Source organism: Physeter macrocephalus, chromosome 2 (genome assembly GCF_002837175.3).
Source record: "Physeter macrocephalus isolate SW-GA chromosome 2, ASM283717v5, whole genome shotgun sequence".
NCBI classification, from domain to species: Eukaryota; Metazoa; Chordata; class Mammalia; order Artiodactyla; family Physeteridae; genus Physeter; species Physeter macrocephalus.
The window spans coordinates 50,601,047-50,625,979 of NC_041215.1; the positions used below are offsets into that span (position 1 = coordinate 50,601,047).

The 24,933-nt window shown below is 38.1% G+C and overlaps 1 protein-coding gene across 1 annotated transcript in view; it reads left to right on the top strand.

Annotated features, from left to right (window-relative positions):
* Positions 1-24,933, top strand: part of ARHGAP15 (Rho GTPase activating protein 15) — a 590,590-nt gene that overhangs the window by 338,369 nt on the left and 227,288 nt on the right. Inside the window, exon 9 of the mRNA XM_007121694.3 lies at positions 23,988-24,086. Within this exon, the coding sequence (XP_007121756.1) occupies positions 23,988-24,086 (99 nt within the window). The remainder of the gene's footprint in view (positions 1-23,987; positions 24,087-24,933) is intronic.

The following is a 24,933-nucleotide window of genomic DNA, read 5'->3' on the forward strand; positions in this document are numbered from 1 at the left end:
TCTTTTAAATCACAGTACTTTTGTAAAAGATGTCAATTATATTGAGAAGTAAAGAAAGCTTTGCTATCCAAGTTTCAGATACAAGTTATCAGCCCTAAAGGTTCAACAGTTATGTTTATGAATAGCAAAATCGTTAAGAGGAAAGTATTTTTAAAATAATTTGTTAGAACTAATGTATGACAAAGTAACCTACCTGTCACATCATTAATTTAAGCAAAATATATATGTGCAACACTGCAATATACCTTTGAGTAGAGGTATGCTCCAACTTGCTACTTTATCAGTGTTAGTCTAAGAATAATTATATTTGAATTTATATACTGGGGCATGGGTCTGTCATTGCTTGGGCCTGAAATACTCTCACAACTTCCACAATATGCATTAATGTGCTTAAAAATATCTTGTAAATCTTCTTTTCTTTAAACTTCTTTATGGTTCATAATTGAACTGTGATCCTTACGTGTGAGCTGTGTCATGATTTAATGTTAGCCAAAATTAATAGCCAACCTTAAGCTGCTTTATCTTGGCCTATAAGCTTCCTGGTTCCTCTGCGTTTAGAGTTCCCAGGCAATTTCTGTTATTTAAAAGCTCTTGGGAGCTAATGTGTTGGTAACAGAGTACCACATAGCTAGCTTTTGTTCAATAATAAAATACAGGTCACCATGAAAGGTGGCAAATGTTGAGAAAAAAGTGCACCTGGGTAGCAGGTTAAGCCCATGTCTTTTAAAAGCCTGTTATCCAGGGAGGAAATGATCCTGATATTATGAGATATTAAAGTCAAAATAACTTTAGAACAACAGGAGAAAAATGAGGTCCAGAAATGGGAGTGAATTAGGTAAGCAGGAAAAGAATGAGCCAGAATAATAAATTGGTTTCCCTGAGGTTCAAGAACTTATTTTCTTATGGAGGGAGACCTTTTCACACAGGATTAGTTAGAATATATTATTTGAGATGGTGACTTATATATACTTGAATTTTAGTACCTACAAAATTGTTTTACCAGTAATTTCCTGGTATAACCTACTATATTTTGTATATTTGCAAATAATAATATTTCCTATTATTGTTATTTTTTCTTCCTTTAAACTATATTACTTTCCCTTTGAGTAAAGTTCTCAAGATCTCTGTCTTTTTTTAGGTAAAAGAAAGTTCCAGATAATATCAGGCTTTAGCCCTAAAGCTGACTGGATTCCTGGTAACAGGCAAGCTAAATGCGGAGAATATAAAATGAATAAGACCCAGTTGATTTGAAACCAGCATATTGGTATTTTGTTGTTAGCCAATGGCCTCTAAAACCCATCTTAATTCTTGCCCTGGCAGTAGATGCTGGTTTTATTCATTCCATGGACTATCTATCATTAAAAGATTGTCCAGAGTTTTGGCATGCCCTACAGGGTTAGTCTAATCCTAGTGCCAGTTCAAAATACTGTCTTTAAGCCTTCCAGTTTAAGGACTGACAAGTTTCCTTAAAATAAGAAGAAATCAGCATGAGTGCCAGTAAGGAAACAGTAACAGGTAGAGACAGGTTTTGTTTCATAATAAACCATGTTTTAAGCATGCTCTAACTCAAATTGTATGTGTGTGTGTGTGTGTGTGTGTGTGTGTATGTGTGTATAGACTGTATAAAGGCTAGGAAACCTCCCCCCCCAATCCCTGACATTGCACCAGCCCAAGTTTATATGTTCTCTGAAGCATATCCTCAACTAGTTGCAGGTGACCAAAAGTCAGGCCAATGTGATATTTCCTTCCTGTGCCAGGAGGCTGCTGCACTGCCCTCTGGAGAGGTGGTCTATGACCCGTTCAATCCTCTAATCACATCCTAAATCTTTCCTTCATGAAACCACCTGAAGAGAAGAAAAAGATGCAGGGCTCTCCTCAGTGTTCACAAGAATCCCCTTTTTAAAGGTTAGCATTTATTATTGATACCCTGCTGTTTTCCAGCAGGTGTTCTCGTACCACATAGTTCCCTCATGACTCCTAAACCCAGCTCACAGACAGTGGAAGATTCTTCAGCTTAATTCTTGTTAGCTTTTCAGGGCCTCGGTAGACTATACGAACTGTATCCAAAGCCAGTGCTGGCGCTTCACTTTCTCCTTTGTAGTTTTTATAATTCTACTGCTTATACAAAGTACTAGCCATTGATTTCTTTTTGTGGTGAGGTGGATAATTGAGGGAGCAGAAAACAGAATTTCTACCTGATCCTGCAGACTGATAATTTGAACAAATGTGTGAATAAATGCTTCATATGTAGTGAGATGAATTGAATTTTTCATAGTGCTTGGGAAAGGAGGTATTCATGCTATGATTGGGATTTGAGAGTCCACATTATATGTATGTTGAATGTGTTTCTAAAGATGGTACATATCAGAGCTCTCCCAACCTGCATCTCCTCACCAGGGTCCACATTCAGCAGATGTGTGGACTGCTACAAGCACAGGAAATATTAATATCAACAATTCATTTTGACATATCCTAAGATTAAGAGAGTGTTCTTTTATAATATTTCCTTTAGCATCACCAACAGTCTGGCCTACAAATCTTTCCCCTCAAATTCATTTCTATTATAAATCAGCAATGTTCCACAAATTCCCAACATAAAGAAAAAAAGAACTGTATCATTTTATTTGGGGGAGGGGCAAATTTTGTTCAATATAAAAATATCTCTTACCCTATCTGAGTACAGACATTGAAATCTGACCAGCCTCTGTAAAATTTAGTCATCAGAAAAATAACTCTGTGTGACAAAAGTGCTATTCCAGCATGTTCTATTTTCCTCTGTGGGAAAGAGGCAAGAGGCCGTATCAGAATTTGGATATTCGTAATTGGTGGACTGTCAGTATTAGTCAAATTGCAATAAGGAGAGGTATATCTCCCAACTTTCCTTTGAAATTGACTATGTTGCTCTAAGTGTGTTTTATCAAAGCATTTTCTGGGGCAACAGATCTGAAAACATAAACTTTATGTAGCATTGTTCCTCCTTAGATATTTCTCTTTAATATGTCCTTTCTTTTTGAAGATAAAATAAAAGTACATAAAAGAGTTCTGAGAATAGGCAGCTATATGTCATAAACACCCTTCACTCCCCCCTCACGCAAGGCCCCCAGAGCTTCTGAAATTTGGAAATAATTTGATTGAAGTGATGACTGCCTTGATCTTGTTTGAATACTCCTCCTTCTTCATTGTCTTTTCTCTATGGGAGGCAGCAATCCTGTCATGGAGTCATTCCTGGGAGAGAAAGAGGTATTTCAAGCAACCATATTTTCCAAACACAAAATTGAGACACATGGCCTGACAGTGACATAATATTTGAAGTGGAGAGTGTGCTCAAAGATCCAGAACATATGGTTGAAAGAGTTTTCTTATAAAAAGCAACTATTAAGACACTTTCTAGATTCTTATTCACAAAAGGCACATTCCTCCATCCCTTTTATTCTCGTGTAAAAATATTACCCAAACATGGGAAGACTGACCGGTTTTCCCTCAAACATGTTGCCTTGGCAGTGCAAGAAGCACCCTGTTGACTAGAAAGTTAAATGCACAGCCATCAAGGAAGCAATGCAAACCAGACTGCCAAACATATTATGAATATATTGCTCTTCTTAAAAATGCTAGTTGGTTTTTCATACTGGAGTATTGACTAACTGTCTGTGTTTGATGAATGGTTTACCAGCCTGATGTCGACTTATGGTTAGAGCTTAACTTGTTAGTTCTGCTTTTGCAGCCAATTCAGAATAACTACAGATGCCTTGAGATATTAAAATTGACTGCTCAAATGGACTCAGTGTGGGAGTTTCATTGGTTTTAAATTGATAACAGCTGAAAGAGTGAGTGATTAAAGTGTACATGGGCATAGGACACAGCTCTTTCACAGGAACTGTTGTGAACAAACTCCCTTAGTGTGGGAATTTTTTCTGTCTTTTTATATCATAGTTATGTCTAAGCAATCTTGGGTTAAATTTTAAAATTGCACAGGAATATTCAGAAGCTTACAGAAGAAATAATTCCCGAGAAACTGAGATAAATTTTGATGAAGTGGGTTTCTAGTCTGTAGGGAACATTTAAAGTTAAGCAGCATTCCATAAGGTGGTAATCGTGTCTGTTTCCCAGGCATTGGAGTTAGATAAGCTGTACAGGAAGCATAAACTGTAATAATAGAAGGGCTGAAATGTTGTGTACATCTCTTTCCTCAACTCGCAAAAACCGAAGCACCAAAGTGCTTTATCACAGATAAGTCCGACAAAGCCTCTTCTTTGCTGTCTTATTCTTCTGGGAACAGTTATTATTATTTTCATTATTTAAAAAGATGATCTGAACACTTTCTTCTCACACAGGAAAAAGAAAAAACACAAAAGAGAAATAAGAAACTTTTCTCCCCCCTCCTCAAATCAACAACACTTAAATAATAAAAAAAATTTTATGAAAATGTACTTTCACAATTTATAGTAGCTTAGGGAAAAAGCCTAGTAAAGAAAAGAATACAGAGAAATTTAAAGAAGTTTATAAGAAAGGAATATCTGTTTATACATGTCTTCGTCAGCTTAGAGTTTTCCGAGAGTTCAGTGCCTTTACTATCAAATATTGTAACCTAACTCCATTCTATTTTCAATTGTCTCTAGTATTTTTTACCTTTGATAGTCTGTTAAAAAATATTCAAAGCACTTTGTATAGCTAACTGATCGAGAACATCAATCTATAATAATAAAGTTGGGGTTTGTTGAAGGAATATAAAGCCAAATATCATGTACCCATTTCACCTATACATTTTAAAAAGAAAAACTAAAACATTGTGCCCAGCTAGCATACCCTAAATTTGTAGCAATGTCAAGTGTTAATTAAAATTAATGGAATAAGAAATTTAGATATATTTGACAATAATGTCAGTGGATACGGATACATATGTTCAGACATGTGAGATAATCAAATTATAAAGGAGACTATAATTTTAAAGGAAAGTAAGTCGTATATATTTGGCCAATATTTATAAGAAAATTTGTTATATATTTACTGCTGAAGTTTTGCCCCAAATTATAACCTAAACTAGCCTAACTTGATGCCTTCCTGAGATGCATACAGCCATTGAATCATGCTTTGTGTTGTGATGGATAACTCGTGCAGATAGTCATCTAAGAGGTTGTTACAAGGTTTGACATTTTCATAAGATTTAATTCCCTTAGAAATGTAAGAGCAAAGGAGAGAAATTTTCATTCTCTTTCAGCAGTTGTTGAGCTCCAAATTTTTAATGATTTTCTTATCTACCCATATTAGACAGGAGGGAGATTTTAGAGGAGATGTCATCCAAGTTAAACACATGTGAGGGTCATTAACTTGAATATATCACTCCTAACTTATCCCTTTGAACTTGGAACTCAAACTCATAGAAGGAAAAGAAATGATGCAGGCGGAAGAGGACTGGCCTCAGTTAACCTCACAACGGTGGAATCTATGATGCACTAGAGGCTGAGAAGTAAGAAAGCAGATGGTCTGAAAATAATGTCTTGAGGATATCTTTGTATCTTGATATTCCAAATAATCTAAATTTCAGAAAAGCCATTATTCACCCAGACTCCCTCATCATTTGCACCACTTCATACATTCCTTCTCTGAACAGTGAAATACTGTATTTACATCTTTTGTGACTCTACATTTCAAATGCACTGGAGCCCTGAGCATGTTAACATTTTTCCATCTTAAAAAGAGTAATTAGCATAGGAGAACATTCAATATTATGTAAAGAGTTTGACAGGACCTCACTTAATGTTTTTTAGAAACAATTAACATGTCAAAAGAGGAATTGAGAGCCCTTTTTGGTTATAAATCTGTTTACATAATTACCAGTTGAAGAAGTCAAACATTTTAGAGGGAAAAAAAGCAAGGTTAGATCCTCTCTTCATCAAAGGCAGTATTCCCAATGATGTCAGATGTCTCAAATTCTCTAGCATAAGGTTTTTTTATTCATGTACACACTTGTATGCATACCTCTTTAATCAGAAAGATCACATGTTTATAGTATGAATGAATAATATTGAAGAAAAGTAATATTGGCTAGAAATAAACTGTCCATCACACAGGAGGAGAGACAATTACATCTGTGTGTGAGGTTATGTTCAACTCAAGATGCCACAGTAATATGGAGAAAGTATTTCAAGGGTGGCTATGCAGTGTAGGAATATAAGCTTTCCAAATGTGACCGTACGATGCCACATACCAGGGCACTACATTAGTAGATATACGCCTGTCTCATGCTGCATCGCGGAGGACAGAATGGGAAGCAGAAACCCTGGCCAGGGAACTGTGGCCTCAGAGGGGACTGATGGGCCGGAGGTAGATAGTGGGAGAAACAAAGACCACAACCCTGGTCCAGGACCAGCAAGAAGGTAGAGAATAAATCGCACATTGGAGAAAGTTATGGAGATGGGACATCTAATCTGAGGAATTCTGGAGAAGGCAGTAAGTACTTTTGCGTAAAGTTCTAGTGGAAAACACTTCCATGTGATAATCCAAAGCCATTTGTTCCTACAATCAGTTATTATAGTATGAGCACTACCAAAAGCCCAGAGGGGGTTTCTGTCTCCCAGATGCAGTTCTCTGATTCTGAGAAGCTGCCATGGATATGTGTATTGAGCTTCAGTTTCGCCTACTGAGCTAAATGGCAGACACTCAACTAAGATCTACTAGAAGGAGTCTGTGCTAATCCATTTGCCACACCATCTGGAGGCTAGGAGTGGTTGAGGCAACCTCTGCTGGACAAGGGTCCCAGGCTGTTGGCTCCATTATCACCAGCCTAGAATCCTAGGCTCCAAGAATATCTACCAAGAAACGCAACAATGCCGTGCATTCTTGGGAAAAAGAGATATTTGAATACAAAACTGTACTTAGTTTTGTGTGATATTTAAGTACGTAAAGAACACTTGAAATAATGAAATATATGAAAGACTATTTTCCCTATTGGGTCTGGAGACATGTGGTGTGAAGTGATGTGATAGTAGTGACAAACTCTCCCTGTGCTATTTGAAAGAGCTATATGTATTCTACTTTACTCAGGGAAACAATGTATTGCAGTCATTAAGCCCTAAAGATGGCTGAATTTTGAAGTAGATTTGAAGTCTAATCTTGGCTCTGCTACTTATTTTTTGTGAATTAGGGCAAGGTAATGAAATTTCCTGTCTTAACACTTTCCAGATAATGCCTCTTAGGAATGTTGATACTGTATAAAGAACAATCAGCGTAGCAAGTAATAGCTATCCCTTCTTATACTCCTAATTCTACTCTTACTATCGCATTGCATATTGCAAGTGCACCTTGTCCTGAATGCAGAGTAGGTATTCTGAAAATTGCAAACCAGATAAAATATGGTGAGATTTTTGTGGCATTGCATTAAAAAAGCCAACATGTTGAGCACTCTATGTGCCTCACACTGTGCATGTAGCATTGCATGCAGTATCCAATGACAAGAATAAAGAGCTATGCTTCCATTTCTTTATGCTTTGATGGTTTTTCATATTGCCTACTCATACATATTCTGTAAATCACTATGTTCTAAGAGGATACAAAGTTACATAAAGCAGAATCCCCCAAGAAGTGAGTGAGGGGGAAAAATGTACAACAAATACGGCATAATATATCAAACGTCAAATGCTTCAAGGGGCATTCAGGTTATAGATTTGGGAAAATTACAAGTGGAAAAAGTGTGGGTAAGATTAATATTTATTTTATTCTATGGTCTTTAAACTGAGTCTTGACTTAGAGCATTTGGATATGTGAGGAAATAGGTAAGACATCCAAGGTGCCCAATTTGTAGGAAAGCATGGGGAATGGTGGCTTGGATGAAATGTAGAGGGTTTGATGAGAAGTCGTTGTGGCAGGTGTTTTGCATAGTGCCAGGCTAAGGAGCTTGTACTTTATTTTATAAGCAATTTTATTATTCACTCAGTACCCATTATATATTTTTATTTATTTGATGAACATTTATTGAGGACCCACCATGTGGTAAGTGATGGGCTGGATACTGGGCCCATGAAGATGTATAATGCGAGATTCCTTCCTTCAAAATTAGACACTGCCTAGGAAGAAGTATTCTATATCAAAAAAAAAAAAAAATTCATGTCCATACCCTCCAACTTGGCTCCATTTTAAAAGACCAGTGGAAATATACATTGTTGTCCCTTACTGTCCACAAAGGATTGGTGCCAGGACCCCAGCAGATACAAAGTTTGAGGATGCTCAAGTCCAGTATATAAAATGCCATAGTACAGTCGTTCCTCTGTATTTGCCAGTTCTGCATCCCTGCATATGTGGAGGGCTGATTGTATTAGAAAGCTATATTATGGAATTAATTTTACTTAATTCCTATATAACCTCAATGGGCCATGCCCCAGCAGCCTGTGAATATGAATGAAGTAACACCGACATTAAGGCACAATTATCATAAGTCATGGCTCCCACCTGTATAATCATAACAATTCAGCCTTTCTCTGTTTCCAAGCTCTCCCTAGCTATTTCTGGGAGCACCTGGAATGTATCACATCTGAGGAGAACTGCCCTCCTCATGTTCTTCTCCTTTGATTCTTCTTCTTTGATACCCCATTGCCTACAAACTGGCCAAGGAAGGCACCTCACCACGCCACAGGCAGCCAGCGTCTTCCAGTCGATGCCTGCTTCACTGCCTACGTACTGTCCAGGAGTTTCCAAACCTACAAAAACTTCTGGGTGCCATACAGTGCTTTGATTCCTCTGGTTCCACTGCATTTCTGGGTTCACTCTGTCTCCAGAGCAAACAGGAAGAATGCTCTTCTCCCCAGCCACCTGCATGTTTCACTTGGTATTTTAGGTCCTGAAGCAGTAGCGCTTAGGCATTGAATCTCACAAAGTGAGAAAACAGCTTCTTTCCATTCTGTCTGAGGCCCTTTCCTCAACAGAACTCAGATCTACTCCCTGGGACTCAGCTGGGTTACATGAACCATTTTGCCATCTCTCAGAATTCCCATCGACCTCCACAAGCTCAGAATTCCTCTCAAGTCACTGTGTTTTCACCAACGAATATCAGTACCTGCAATTAGACATCTGGGTGGTGACCATCATTCTGCCAATTCAGTAGGCAGACCCAACTGAGGTACTCCATTTTATCTTTAAGCGTGCCCATCCCCCCATAGGAGGCCCTGTTAGCTGGGAAAGTAATATAAATAAAGAGTATGAAATAAACTGATATTGCATTTTCCTGTGCAATATGCAAAGTGCATCTCCCAGGGAGATATCTATTCAGTTCTGTGGACAGCTTCGGGACAGGATAAGGTGTTTTAGAAATGTTATTGCATAGTTGCTTTCTACAGTAAGGGCTGAAAAAGAAATACACACCGTGTTTGACTGGAAACCCAGAAGAGACAAAATGTTTTCGGAAATGTGTGCATCATGGACTACTAAATTTGGGCTCATAACCCCTTCTCTCCAATTATATTCCTGGAAATGTTTTTCAGTTTCTTTGCATAAAATAATCAGTGGACCACAGGGAACAGGCAAACCTGCGCAGAGTATATACACCACACCTCCATGGAGCTAGCCAACACTTCCACAGAACCACACGATTCCCCAGCTCTTAATATGGTTTATTATACAGTCCTTTACCTGCCTCAAACCACTTTTCATCAAAGCAGCTTTTAAGCTGAAGCTGAGGACCAAAGAATGCCTTTAACAGAATCCTGAAATAGCTTTGAACCCAAGGCTGAGAAGAGAAAGTGCTTTTAACCTAAAGTGCTTTCCTCTTAGGTGCTTCAGCATGTACCTAGCACTCAGCATTAGTGGCTGTGAGAACACCCTTAAGACCCAAATGAAAGAGACTCCATTATAGATATTCAAACCCGTTATAGTAATATATTACACGTAATATTTGAAATCATTAAGCAGTTTTACTCCAACTAAATTTGAATCTTTTCTTATTGAACGATGCATTCATGCAAATAAATTGAAGTCTTACCACCTGGGATTCTAACAAATCTATGCTGATATTAGGAAAAGTACATTGTTCTTTCCTAGATTTTACTTAAATCCAGAGTGAGTCAAAATTTCCACACCTTCTCCACCCTGGAAGAAACTTTCAACTTTTATCGATCACTGAATGACATTTCCAACTTTAGTCCATATTTGTTTGGGCTAAAAAGGTAATTTTATTAAATCATTTAGAATTAATCAAATATCTGAATAAATTTTATGTATCAAGTTTTCTTCTTAGTCTCATCACTCAAACAGAAATAAAAGTACTGATTTCACAGTAATTTTAACTGCAGTACAGTTCCTACTAAGTAAAGTAAGTAGACAACCCAACCTATAAAAGTTTTAACTTCAGAATAATTGCAGTAAGTTGTGTGCTTGAGCAGTTGAATTCCATGGACAGTTTTCTATTTTAAAAGCATAAAATGTACACAAATAGGGTTAAGGTAGCAAAGTTTGACATCTTTGAATTTTATTCCCTTTTCCTTTTGTAGACCCCTGTGTAATTCTAATAAAATGAGGACAGGCAAAGGAAAAACAGGAAGTATTGTCAACCCAAAAGATAAATAATCAGTCTTTGCTAAGCAAAAAATTTGGCCATGTCAGTCATCCAAAATGCACCAATGTCTGTTTATTCAGTTCTGTGGACAGCTTCGGGACAGGATAAGGTGTTTTAGAAATGTTATTGCATAGTTGCTTTCTACAGTAAGGGCTGAAAAAGAAATACACACCGTGTTTGACTGGAAACCCAGAAGAGACAAAATGTTTTCGGAAATGTGTGCATCATGGACTACTAAATTTGGGCTCATAACCCCTTCTCTCCAATTATATTCCTGGAAATGTTTTTCAGTTTCTTTGCATAAAATAATCAGTGGACCACAGGGAACAGGCAAACCTGCGCAGAGTATATACACCACACCTCCATGGAGCTAGCCAACACTTCCACAGAACCACACGATTCCCCAGCTCTTAATATGGTTTATTATAAAATCCTTTACCTGCCTCAAAGCACTTTTCATCAAAGCAGCTTTTAAGCTGAAGCTGAGGACCAAAGAATGCCTTTAACAGAATCCTGAAATAGCTTTGAACCCAAGGCTGAGAAGAGAAAGTGCTTTTAACCTAAAGTGCTTTCCTCTTAGGTGCTTCAGCATGTACCTAGCACTCAGCATTAGTGGCTGTGAGAACACCCTTAAGACCCAAATGAAAGAGACTCCATTATATATATTCAAACCCGTTATAGTAATATATTACACGTAATATTTGAAATCATTAAGCAGTTTTACTCCAACTAAATTTGAATCTTTTCTTATTGAACGATGCATTCATGCAAATAAATTGAAGTCTTACCACCTGGGATTCTAACAAATCTATGCTGATATTAGGAAAAGTACATTGTTCTTTCCTAGATTTTACTTAAATCCAGAGTGAGTCAAAATTTCCACACCTTCTCCACCCTGGAAGAAACTTTCAACTTTTATCGATCACTGAATGACATTTCCAACTTTAGTCCATATTTGTTTGGGCTAAAAAGGTAATTTTATTAAATCATTTAGAATTAATCAAATATCTGAATAAATTTTATGTATCAAGTTTTCTTCTTAGTCTCATCACTCAAACAGAAATAAAAGTACTGATTTCACAGTAATTTTAACTGCAGTACAGTTCCTACTAAGTAAAGTAAGTAGACAACCCAACCTATAAAAGTTTTAACTTCAGAATAATTGCAGTAAGTTGTGTGCTTGAGCAGTTGAATTCCATGGACAGTTTTCTATTTTAAAAGCATAAAATGTACACAAATAGGGTTAAGGTAGCAAAGTTTGACATCTTTGAATTTTATTCCCTTTTCCTTTTGTAGACCCCTGTGTAATTCTAATAAAATGAGGACAGGCAAAGGAAAAACAGGAAGTATTGTCAACCCAAAAGATAAATAATCAGTCTTTGCTAAGCAAAAAATTTGGCCATGTCAGTCATCCAAAATGCACCAATGCAAACTAAACTGAAATATATTTCTTTCATACTCAAGTGACCGTGGCACAATCTTTACATAAAAGTCACTTTCTTTTATACATTCTCTTCTCTTATTCATTTATTCATTCATTCATTCACTCATTCGTATATATTTCACTTGGCATCCAGAAGGGAATGTAATAGGATGCAACAGAAATACATCTATTTCTGTAGGAAAGAGGAAGAAATTACATTTATCTTGTTCTACTGTGTAAAGCTTCCTTCACCTTGAATATTCTTTTCCAGCTTACTCTATATAGTAAACTTCTATTCATTTTTAGTCCTCCAGCTCAAAGTTACCAACTCCATAAATCCACCCCTGTCTTCCTCATCCTGAATTAGTCCTCTCTTTTCTTTATCCCCAAACTATAATTTCATTGGTTGAATATTTTAATACCTTCCAAGGAGACTGTGAACTATCTCTGGTAGATAGAGATCACCTTACTTCGCTCTGCTTTGTTATTGCCTAAAAGGGGGTAGGAAAGAAAGGAAGCAGGACATGAAATCTTTCAGTGGTTTTAGAATTGCTATTTATTTACAATTTCTCATTGCTTCTTGTGGAAACTCTTATGCCAGTGGGTGCTCCTTTGGTAGAGCCTGCTCCTCCCACTAGCCTCCCAGTGTTGGGCTACTCCTATGTTAAGTCTTTGGATTTCTCTTTTCTTTTCCTTCTCCTTCACAGACTACTGAGCACTGTTCAGATATTCCAGGGCTGAAATATTCCAGCCCTGTGGCTTCAGATTCCATCTGCAGGCTTTCCAAACTTAGTACTTCAGCTTCAAACGCCAGACCCTTGAAACTCCAGTCTTGCCTGTTCAAACATCTATTTGACATCTCCTAGAATGTTCGGTAGACATCTCACATTTACCTAGAGCAACCCTTGGCTTCCTGGTGTCCACGTGTTCTCGACCTCAGGAAATACCTCTGCTCTTTGCCAGCTGGAGTCACCCTCCATGCTATTCTGTCTCTTCTATTCTCATCAACAAATCCCACCTTAAAAATATATTCTAAATTCAACCACTCTCAGTTACTTCCACTGTTACCACCCTACCTAAGCACTATCATCTCTCACTGGACTATCTCACCAGCCCCCTAACTGGCCTCTCTGCTTCTTTTCCTGACACCCTTACATATAGCCTCCACATGGCAACTAGAAAGATCATTTAAAAACATAAATCACTTTAAGTCACTTTCCGGCTCAATAATTTCCAATCACTTAGAATAAAATCATACTTAAGATAATATCTATTGCCTTTCCTGTGACCTGTAGGGTCCTACCTGCTTTGTCCCCCAGGCTACCTTATCAGTTTCATCGTCAGCCATACTTCCTGCTTATCATTTCACTCCAGCCACACCGGCCTTCTTGCTGCTCATCCAAGGTATGCAACTTACTCCCATTTGCTACTCCTCTGATGAAATGCTCTGCCTGTGTATTGGTATGGCTCATGCCTTCACTTCTTTGGGTTTCTGCTCAATGCCACTGTCTAGCAAATGTCTGCCCTGACAACACCTCTCTCTTGCTCTCTATCTCCCTGCCATGCTTTATTTTCTCATAGCACCTATCACCATCTGACATTGCCTTCCATGTCAATGTGTTTATGTGTTTGTTTCCCCCATTTACAAACAGGCTGTGTAAAGACAGAGAGTGTTCTGTTCATTATTCCATCCTCCGAAGGCACTGAAAAATATTCAGGGATGGATAGATTGAATGGATGAATACAAAAATGCAGTAACATTCACTTGGTCAAACCATTCTCCAAAATATTGTGGTTCTGTGCACACACACATAAGGGGAGGGTGTGTGTGTGTGTGTGTGTGTGTGTGTGTGTGTGTAATTTATGTGTTGTGCTGCTCTGGGTAATAAGCAGAGGTAAGGAGAAGTATAGGGCAAAGTGTTGCCTAGGGGAGACAAATACAGAAAAATTGTATTCTCCTTGTTACATTTGGGTTAATAAACTCTTCATTTAAGATACAAATTCCTTCCTGACTAGTGGACCCACCAATGTGTCCGTTGCATTAACTGGACCAAAATTGAGTTGAGATCTATTTTTAATGAGTTTAGGAGCTTAAAACAAGGGGCCAAAAGGTACTTCATAGAAGCATTGTTTGGGGTTGAGGGTGGAATTGTGAAAGGTGGAGACGGCTGGAAGCCTGAAAAGGGAAGAAGGAGAAAACATGGAAAGGACTGGGGAAGAACTCACCATACTGTCTGGATGGCAGCTAGCCTGTCTCTGACACTCATCTTTGGGCCGATCTTGTCAAAGGATGCCACCTCTGCAGCCAACTGTCCAACGTCTGTTGGAAACTGCAGACCCCAGCCTACCCTTGTTTGAGAAGATCTTCTCCCTAGAGCCTAAGCCAGTTTCCTCCAGGCCAGCCTTTCCAGAGTAGACATTATCATTTTCCACCAGCGACTTTAAAGTCTGTTAGTAGATGAGATCCAAAAATATGAATAAACATGTGGGGGAAACTATACACAGAAGTGTATATACTTTAAATTCCTATTTATTTAGATTCCAAACTACCTAAAAGTTAAAATAATTAAACTTTTCCCTGTACTTGCCTCTTATGAGAAAAGAAATCACAAGTAAACAAGTCAATGAGAGAGATTTACTTTCAGTGTATATTAGAGACTCAACGGAGTATCAGCCCAATTTTTGATATCTACGTAACAAAAAGCAATAGCTGATATTTTAAATCAAAGCCCTGAGGCATCATAAGACAATGTGGTACCTTCCGAAGCACTTAAGATAGATTAAGTTCAGTTCTAGTGTTTTAGCATTAAACGTATTTTTCCGCATCTTAATTCAAAGACATAAGCCATCAGTAAACTATAGTTCTTAACTTAAATCACCTATTTCTCCAAAACTATTCAGTAAAGTTGTGGGAAAGTTATATGATGGGGGCTCATATAGTGGGTATTTTAAAGGTGAGGAAGAGAAAAATGTAAGAATGGAAGTGGAGAAAATGTAAGAATAGAAATACGATTCCCTCATAAGCAATCTGAAAGTTCTGGTCTGGAAACCTACTCCCAAAAGGAAAACCAAATGTCACTTACAGTTTAAAATCAAAAGATGAAATCAGTTAAATTGCTGAAATTACCTGTTTTGAGAATATTATTTTAGCCCTCCACTCTCCACTGCCCTGCCCTTATAGCAACCTATTGGGAAATGATCTGCCCATGTGTGTGGCAGTCCAGAGGGGAAAATTTCCAAGTGAATGCTACCTACTATGGAAGCTACATGGACTGTATTTTTTCTCATTTCAACCCATTTTTTAGACAAAATCTCAACCCGTTGGACATTGTCTATTGGAACTTCAGATCTCGAGTAATTGGTGAACAGAAGTCACTAGGACAGTACTGGTGGTGGAGGTGACAATGCGTATAGCCTCCTGACCCAGCTCTCAGAGTTACAAAGCAGTTGCTCTATTTCCTTTTTCTTATTTTGTGGCTCTCCTGAGAAACATGGATTAAACATCTCCAAGACTGGTCCCTCACCTCCAGTAATTTCTTTGAGGAATTAATAAATTACTTTAATTCTTTTTTTTAGTTTTTATTTTATTTTGGAGTATAGTTGATTAGCAATGTTGTGTTAGTTTCAGGTGTACAGCAAAGTGATTCAGTTATAAATTACTGTGAGTTCTCAGTAAATTCTTTGAGTTTCCTCCTACCCCCATCCTTCACCATCATTTGAATAAATTTTTCTTTGCTTAAGATAGCCACAGTGGATTTTTTTTCTATTGTAGCCAAAATCCTTGATGAATATGCCTCATTACCAAAATAATTATCCAATATGTGTGTGTGTGTGTGTGTGTGTGTGTGTGAACAGTTCAGTTTTTTGTTGTTGTTTTATCTTCCCCTCTTTATTTCTTCATGTATGTAGTTCTAGGTGCTTTGTTTTTCTTCTTTAAAATTCACTAGAGTGGCCGCAATGGGCCTCTGTCCTGAAAGCAGAATAACATCATTTTGAAAAGCATGTGGAGACTGTCTCCCTGCATAAATGATGATAACACCGTCGCATTATTTGAACATTTAACTGCCTCTATTGAGTAGTTTTCCTCATAGTTTTGATTCATTTGGAATCTAACTGACAAAGATCCCATTACTGGGTGTTCTTTTCATTTTTCGTCAAAAAATATATAGCAGAGATGAGGGAGAATGAAGCTAATTTGTAATCTGGGAGGCTTAACCTGGTTATGCTGATGAACTAACTAAATCGGTCAAAAGTTTGAGAGCTTAAAGATTAAAAACCACCATTCCCTAGTTAAACTCTAATTCATTATGTAAACAACGTGATTTGTAAGTGCAGTCATGTGGAAGGTCTATTTGTTTTTCTCACCAAAAGATGCTTTCAAAGAAAAATTACAGAAAATGGATTTTCTCCAACCAATGTGTTGCCTGCCACCCCTGGTACAAGCGCTGAAGCAGGAGAACAAAGATGTAATGATCACACCAGCCAAGGCCATAGGCATGTGCGGAGCATTCTGAAAATATTGGCACCCCTAGCAAGAGGTGTTTTCTAAATACAAAAAGTTGTTAAGAGAGGAATAAAGGATTACCAGTGAGCCCACAGATGGGACTATAGATGGGGAGCCGGGAGCTCAGGGTTCTGGGACTGCTCCCTTTTTTGGAATAGCATAAGGAGGGGAAAAGCAGAAATAATCCTTAATGTTGTGCCAGCCTAGCAAGCATGGAAGTTTAGGGGGCAAAAGCTAGGTCATCAATGCTTGCCGAGAAACCAAAACACCTTCTCTCTCCCTCCCGCTTTCTTTACACGGTTTAAGATAGAAGGTTCTGTGGTTCAAATACATTCCTATAACTTAATGGTCTTCCTTGGTGTATCAAACTCTGGACTGTATCAGAGTTACAGATGGGTGGCAATCCTACAGCAGCCCCTAAATTGTACAATGATATCTAAGCTAAATCTCTATGATTTACTTCCTTTGGATAGCACTTTTGACTTTGCAAAGTTGTTTCATGTATAACACCATCTCCTCCACGTTATATAATTCACCATGTAATGTTGAAGGCTAATGTTGTAGTCAAGTTGTTTTTCAGTTGTAATTGATAGAAACTTATTCAAACTGCAAACGTAGGAATGGAATTTATTGTACTACTTAACTGAAAAGTCCAAGGGACAAGGATAGCTTCAGGCATGACTGGACCTCTGGGCACAAAATGCTATCGAATCTTTATCTCCTCCATCCCTCAGCTGTTTTCCACTCTGTTGGCTTAATTCTCCAGTATGTTTTCTCAGAAGCTGGCAATATAACTTCTAGAAGCTTAGACTCATATCCTCATAGTTTACTAACTCCTATAGCAAGAGGGCTCCTCTTTCCTAGCAGCACTAAAAAAAAGAAGCCTCAGGACTTGCTTGCCCAGATCCAACTGGGTCATGTGTTCATGTCTGAGCCGATTACTGCCGCCAGGGGAGGAAATGCATGTTCATCCCTGGAGCTGGAGCTGGTGAGGTCAGCACTACTCAAAACAAATGGCAGCAGAATGAAAAAGTATCATCCCCAAAGGAAAACCAGGGTGCTCTTACTGGAGGATAGAAGAATAGTTCCAGGGCCAGCAAAACCAACAGACATACAACATACTCTTCCTAACCAGCGTCATCTGTAACAGGGGGGGTCTCATTTAGTTATTTTCCCAAGGCTGGTCCTTTCTATTGTGATTGTAAGCCCTCTTTGATACCTTGTGTACAATGCTATATCCATGTGCTAGCCAAATTTGTCTGGTTGCATTAAACTGAAATGCCCTCTAATTTCTAATGCACCCCATGGCAACCATATATGGTGCCTAGGCATCAGGAAGTGAGAAGTTGAGGTGTGTCTGTTTCATTCACCTCTCTCGCTGCATATTAGCTTGAGTAACACTCATTCATTGCACATCACCATCTGCCCAAATGGCTGCCTTTGCCCCGCAATGTCTAAGTCTAGATGGCCTTTCAATTCAAATCCCTGGAGCAGGCAGTATCTCTGATACCACCTCAGTCTGTAGTGTCCCAATTCTAAAACTTTTGCAGGGCGAATTGCATTGACTCAGCTTGGGCCACGTGACAGCCTTTCATTCAATCAGGTTTACCTGGAAGGCTAGGTCCTTCTACTACAGAGCCATACCTTCTTGGGTAAGTGTAGCCACCTTAAAGACAGGATATAAGTGAGATGGAATTTTTTGACCTTTCTGGTAACTAGTAAAAGCAAACATCTCCCTTCTATCTAATGAAGTTCAACATATCTAAGCTCTTTTTTCCCCAGGGCGTTATTGGCAATCAGGGAGGGATTGTTTTCTCTCCCAGTGAGGGATTGCCTGCACTTACCTGGACCACCCAGTAAGTGGCAGTAGCACACCTCCCCCACCCCAGGCATTATAGCAACCGAAAACAGCCAAGAGGGCACCTCACCCCCTCTAGAGCATTCTGGCAATCAGAAACACTCTGCAACTGAAATTCTCTCCTATCCACCCCAAATGAAAATCTTTCCCCAAGTCCTGTCTTTCCTTATAATTAGTGAATTCCCACCACTAAACTTCTAAAAAAGGGAGTCTATTTGCTATCTCTACTTCTTACCTTCTCTTCAAATCTTTACCACAAACATCTGCTTCTCAGTTTCATTCTATGAAAGCCATTTTCCTTATGATCAGCAATAGTCTCTGAATTTCACCTTGATATCCCATCAATGTTCTGGTGTGTCTGAAATGCTATCCTAACTTTTAAATATCTCTTTTTTCTTCTCCAAACCCTCAGTTTTCAGCATCTTAGTCTCCTTCAGCCAAGCAAAAAACCTGAAAGTCCTCTTTGCCTGGTGGGTTGGCTCACTTTCTGCATCCAGTTTACAAATCCCACTGAATCACCCCATCTCTCCATTGTCTTAGTTCAGGTCCTTATCTTTTTTTTTTTTCCCCAGAGCCTGATGTTTTGTAACTATGGACAAACGACTCAATATCTTTGTGCCTCAGTTTTCTCTCCTATAAAGTCAGGATGGTAATAGTATCTACCACCAAAGTGTTAAGGATTGTTATAAAGATTAAATAAGTTAAAATACATAAAGTACTTTGACCCTTGCCTGGCTAAATATATCTTTGCTATTTATTATTGAGCGCCCTTGCAATAGCACGAATCACATCATAGTATAACTGGTTTTGAGAGCTGTTCTTCCCCCTACACTGTAGGAGATCATGCTTCATGGATCATTGCATCTTTAGGATGGAGCACACTGTCTGGGCTATGGTGGGCATGTAATAGATAGCTATGGATGAATGTCAATCTTTGCATTCTTTACAATGCCCTGCATATGGTAGGTGCTTATGAAATATTTGCTGAATTGAATTAAATAGAATTGAATTGATCTGGAGAGAATACATAATAAGAAATGCCATAATATAACATAAAACATAATGAGTTTAAATTTTAAGGTGAGAGAAATTTCCTTTGAGACTCCTCCTTAGGGTTGACTCTAAACGAATGCATATTTCCACGTTCTAACCAAATTTAGATTTTTTTCTCTATTTATTTGCTCCCCAGTTTTGGTTTCCATGTCCTGTCACCTCTCTTTGTTTTCATTCTCACAGCATAGCTTAGATCACCAAAAATCCAGACTCCTACTATCATCTTTATCGGTAAGCTATTGTTGCCTAACAAACAAACATAGAATCTCAGTGGCAAACTGCAGAAAGCACTTATTTTTCATGTGTCTGTGGGTCAGATAGTCTAGGGCAGGCTTGAATGGACAGCTCTGCTTTAAGTTGTAGGTCTGACTGGACTTGTCTCCTCACTGAGGGTTGACCTCAGTTCTGTGCTATATGTATTTACTCTGGAGCCCAGACTGAAGGGGCAGCAGCTACCCAGGGAAACTCGTGTCTTGGCAATAGTGAAGAAGCAAGGAGATGAGCAGAAATCTGTAATGTGTCTGAAGGCCTCAGTCTTGAATTGACACATCATTTATACACATGCTGCGTTGTCCAAAGCAAGTCATATGGCCAAGCCCTATAGCAGTGAAATGAGGAAAATAAATGTTGGCCACTCTAGTGAGTTTTACTACACAGTCAGATGGCAGAGGTGGTGAATGTGTGAATCTAATTCAGAGAAGATGAGATGAATTCTCAATGATGATTAAATTTACCACAAGCCTATCCTGATTCTGGTCTGCCCAAGCAATCACATTAGCCTCTTAACAAATCTCTTTGTGTTCGGTCTTCCCCACTATCTGTGCCCCCCATTTGGTTATGAACCTTTTGGTTACAGGTGTTAGAATACCCAGTTAAAAATTATTTATATTATATTTAATTATTATTATATTTATATTCATATAACAGGAAGTCTAGAGAATGTGTTTTAGGATAGGTTTAAAAGTTCAACAATATTGTTGAGGTCGGTTTTTGTACCTTCTTTTTGAATCATGTGTAGCTTTTGTTTGCAAGCTTCTTGCCTCATGGTGAAAAGATTGCAGCAGTAGCTCCAGGCATTGCATGATTGCACAGTGATGTTCAAAGCAGGAAGGAAGAAAGAAAGAATGTCTTCATATACCCCTCTCCGTTTATCAGAGAAAAAATCTCTTGTAGATTCCCAAGTCACGTTCCCTTACATTTTACCAACCAGAACTATCTAATTTAAACTAACTAAAGCTACAGGGGAAGCAGAAGTCAATGGAGAACACTTTCAGGTTCTGTCCTATGAGTGAACTTTAAAAACAAGAAAGAAGTTGGGAGGGGAATAGTGTGTGTATAAGAAATCGATGGTATTTGCACACTCTCAAATAATTACCTACCTGACTTAATATTTAAGACTCTTCATAACATAATCTTCATCTCTTTTTAAAACTTAATACATCAAGATTTTTCTAAATAAGAAAGAGTGAATGTTTTCCTCAGCACACCACATTCTTCTCATCACTCTTCTCATCATTGATGTGTTTGTTTGCCTCTCCTCCATCTTCTCCAAATACCCTTTTTGTCCTCTTTCTTACCTCTCCAATCTAAGTCTTACTGATCCTCGAGGATTCATTTCTTCTTTGGGAAGTCTTCCATGTGCACTCAAGGCTGTTCAGATTGCCCTGCCACATGCTCCCATTGCATCTGTGCTTCCCCAGGTGTAGTATTTTTCACAATATGTTCTTACCTGTTTACTTATATGATGCCCGCACTAGACAAGAAACTTTTAGAGCATAGGAATTGAGTCTCGGTTATTGTGTTACCAGTGCCATTCCTAGTTCCTGATGCAGAGCAGGCACTCAGAATTTTTTTTTTTTTTTTGGTAAATAACTGAGTGAATGAAACAGTAAATACACTAGAATGCCTTCATCTTCATCTTCCTGTATCTACCTATCAGAAGAAAAAAAAATAAACAAACAAAAGAAACCTCTCTCCAGATTTTAACACCACTCCATTCAGGAATCTATCTTTTTTGAATGACCTCCTTCTCATAAACTTCCCTCCACTCTGCCCCGACCAAGCGCCGCATCTGCACAACATGACACAAAAAAACCCGATACTATAGAACATCTTCCTTAGCACTGAGTACCTTTTATGATACCTGTTATAGTCTATTTTTTATATTATTTGAATATTTCTTTCAGCCCTACAGTATTATGACTTCTTGATATCTTTTTCACAACCTAATATAACTACTTCATCACTTACAAGTATAGAAGATATTCAATAAATATTTGTGAAATTCATTTGAATTATGATTACTATTAAAGGGTTTTCTACTCTATAACAATTCCTCCTGACTATAACCTCTGGCCAAATTAAATGATCAAATCTGAAGTTTTGGATTATTTTTCTTAAGTAATATTTTATTTTATCCTTTCTTATAGTGGTGACTCGCTGTTTTTGAACAAATCTTTGTTACTTGACCAGCTATTCAAAGCAAATGATTATTTCCCACTTCTCTACACTATGTTGCTGTGTTTTGAGCTTATCTTCTTTCTCTCTCTCTTGCAAAAAATGCACATTTCCATATTGAAGTACATTATTATTGGTGCTTTAGCCTTAATTCTTTCCCTCTCTGCTAAGTTCTCAATTCAAGCCATCACCTTTTCTGAGAAATGGATGAAAATCGTGACTTTCTTGAAGTCTCACCACAGTCCATGTTGACTACCCCTTTGTAATAATGCATCGTTTAGCATTCTGTTATGCTGCATTTTATATTTTTCTCCCCACTTCTGCTAAAAATATGTTTTAAATGCATTGAAGACCTCCACTGATGATTAAGATGCTGTCTTACGGTCAATAATTCAATAAATATTTATTGAACTTCTAATGTATGCCAAACGTTGTCGAGTTACTGGGGATCCAGTAATAAAGGAAATAGGACTAGTCCTTACTCTCCTGGGTTTTGCATTCTAAGCAAGGGAAGCAACTAACCAGTAAACAGATCAATCTAATATGTCAGGTGGAGAAAAGTGCGCTAAGAAAAGTAAGGTGGGACAGCACGGAGAGTTCTGTTGGCAGTGGTTGCCAGGTTTTATTTAAAGGTGGATAGGAAAGGCTACAATAAGAAGGTGACATTTGATCAGAGAGCTAGGGCAATAGAGCTCCATGCAGAGGAAATAATAAGTGCCATGTCCCTGAGGCAGAACATGAATCAGCAATGTCGACAGAGTGGTGGCAGGCAAGTGATGAGCTGGAGAGAGTAGAGAGGAATCAAATGAAATCAGTTAATTGGTGGAAGGTCAGGTCGTTTACTGCCTTGGAAGTGATGTTAGGGAATTGGATTTCATTCTGTGCGAGAGGGGAAGCCCTTGAACCTACTAAATATTTGTTTCATGATCAGTAATCAACATCTATGCTGTTTAAAAATGTTCTGGAAATGGATGGTGGTGATGGTTGCACACCAATACACATGTACTTAATGCCACTAAACTGTACACATAAAAGTGGTTAAAATGGACACTTTTATGTTATATATATTTTAACACAGTTTTAAAAAATCTTTGCATGAATACCATGGACCCAAATTTGTGCTAGGCACTGGTGACTGTAAGAACATATAAGCAATGCAGCACTCAGAATCTGCTTTGAGAAAATACATTCCATATATTATAAGTGTAAATACACAATGCAAGGTAGCATAAATCATGTTCCAAATGAGAGGGCTAGGCTAGAATTTCACAAAGTGTGTTCTGGGAAACATTAGTCTGGAGAGATGCCCTTTGAAATAAAAGGATCTTACTCAGATAAGTTTGGGAAGTAATGCATCCTCCAGTCCCGCCTGGAGATTCCCAGTGCACACTGGCATAACACAGCCTCTAAAAATAAGTACACATGAAAGAAACCTGTTTAACTTTGTTTAACCCGATGTGGCTAGACCATTTTGATTACAGGCTTTTTCCCCAAAATCGCCTATTAACATCCTGAAGAACTGGTATTCCAAAGAACCTATGTTACAGGAGACATAAAGCTGAGATAGGAAGGATAGAGTTTATGGAGAAAGAGCCATCTGAGCTGAGCCCTAAAAGAAAGGGGATACTTAGATTAGAGAAGAGGAAGGGCATTCAAGGCAGGAGAGATGTGAAGAAATTCACTTCAAAGTAAGTCTCCGGGAACTTGCTTTCTTCGAATATCATTGAGCCCCAGGGTGAATCTTCTACATATACTAACAACATGATAATTTTGATAACCATTGACAAATTTGTTCTCAAACACTAAGACACCAATTTGCTAAGATTAATTATTTTGTAGAAGTTTTCTTCATTCCTTGTCATTATTTTATAGACAACAAAGTTAAGCCCAGAGAGACTATAAATTACTCAGTCATCCCTGCCTAATCGATGGCAGAGTGTTAGTTTTCTTTCTCTGGGGCCGGAGTCCTGTTCCATAGAGAAGGGAGTTATGGTCTTTGTATGTCTGCAATAGACACTTTGGAATTAAAGCAAAAAAATCGATTCCTATGCAAGATGCAGATTTCATCATTCAGTGGATATGGAAACAGAATCAAATTAAAGAACAACGCAAGCTTGGATTTTAATGAAGCTCATCTTTGTTTCTTTTGCAGATCAAATTTTTGGCTCTCATCTGCACACAGTGTGTGAACGTGAAAATTCCACAGTTCCGCGGTTTGTAAAGCAGTGCATTGAAGCTGTCGAAAAAAGAGGTGGGTAACTGAATATACAGCAATTTCCCCCAATACTGTACCCTCTACACAACCAGTGCTCAAGTTAACAGCACTGACAAGCTATGCAATTAAAACTTGACTTTTGTTAATCAGTTAAGAGGATCAAGTTTCTTATTAACTTCAGTTTGTTTTCACAGTAGGGACATCAATAATTCCCACTAATGTTCTTTTTTTAATATTTTTTTCTGTCTGACATGTTGTTGATTCAATTGCAAACTTCTTGTTTTCTCGCCAGTGATAAAACATTCATAAAATATCAGCACTCACAGTGTTAGAACCCTCCTAACATTCATGCTTGTAGATTTTGTGCCAGAACATATTTTGGTAAGCCCCCAACATTACCCAAGTGAAGCAAACAGCGCTTCTACTTGCACATGGTGATATTCCATCTTCCACGTGTATCTGTTCAGCACAGAATATGCCTAACTGGTTTTCCTGGAACAATTAACAGACACACCTCCAGTGTTAAGATGACCTTTGATTCTTATATTTCAGCCTTCTGTTTTTCATTTGAAATTATTTCATCTTCCTGAGGGGAACAAAACAAAACCCATTTGACTCATCATTTCTATGCTAGTCTATCTGTGGGGTGTTTTTCCTTCAGACTATGACTTTATACATTCAAGGTCATTTTCCCTGTAAGATACATACAGTAGGTGCAGAATCTCAAAAAATATATTGTATAGAAATGTGAAGCTTCATCACCATCTGTTACAAGTTTACAACGTATTCCCACGATCTAGGGGAATATATATCATGTAAAAGACAGAGGTGTTTCCAGAAAAAGAATTGGTGAACCTATTCCCCTTTTCAGCTCCCAGTCTCT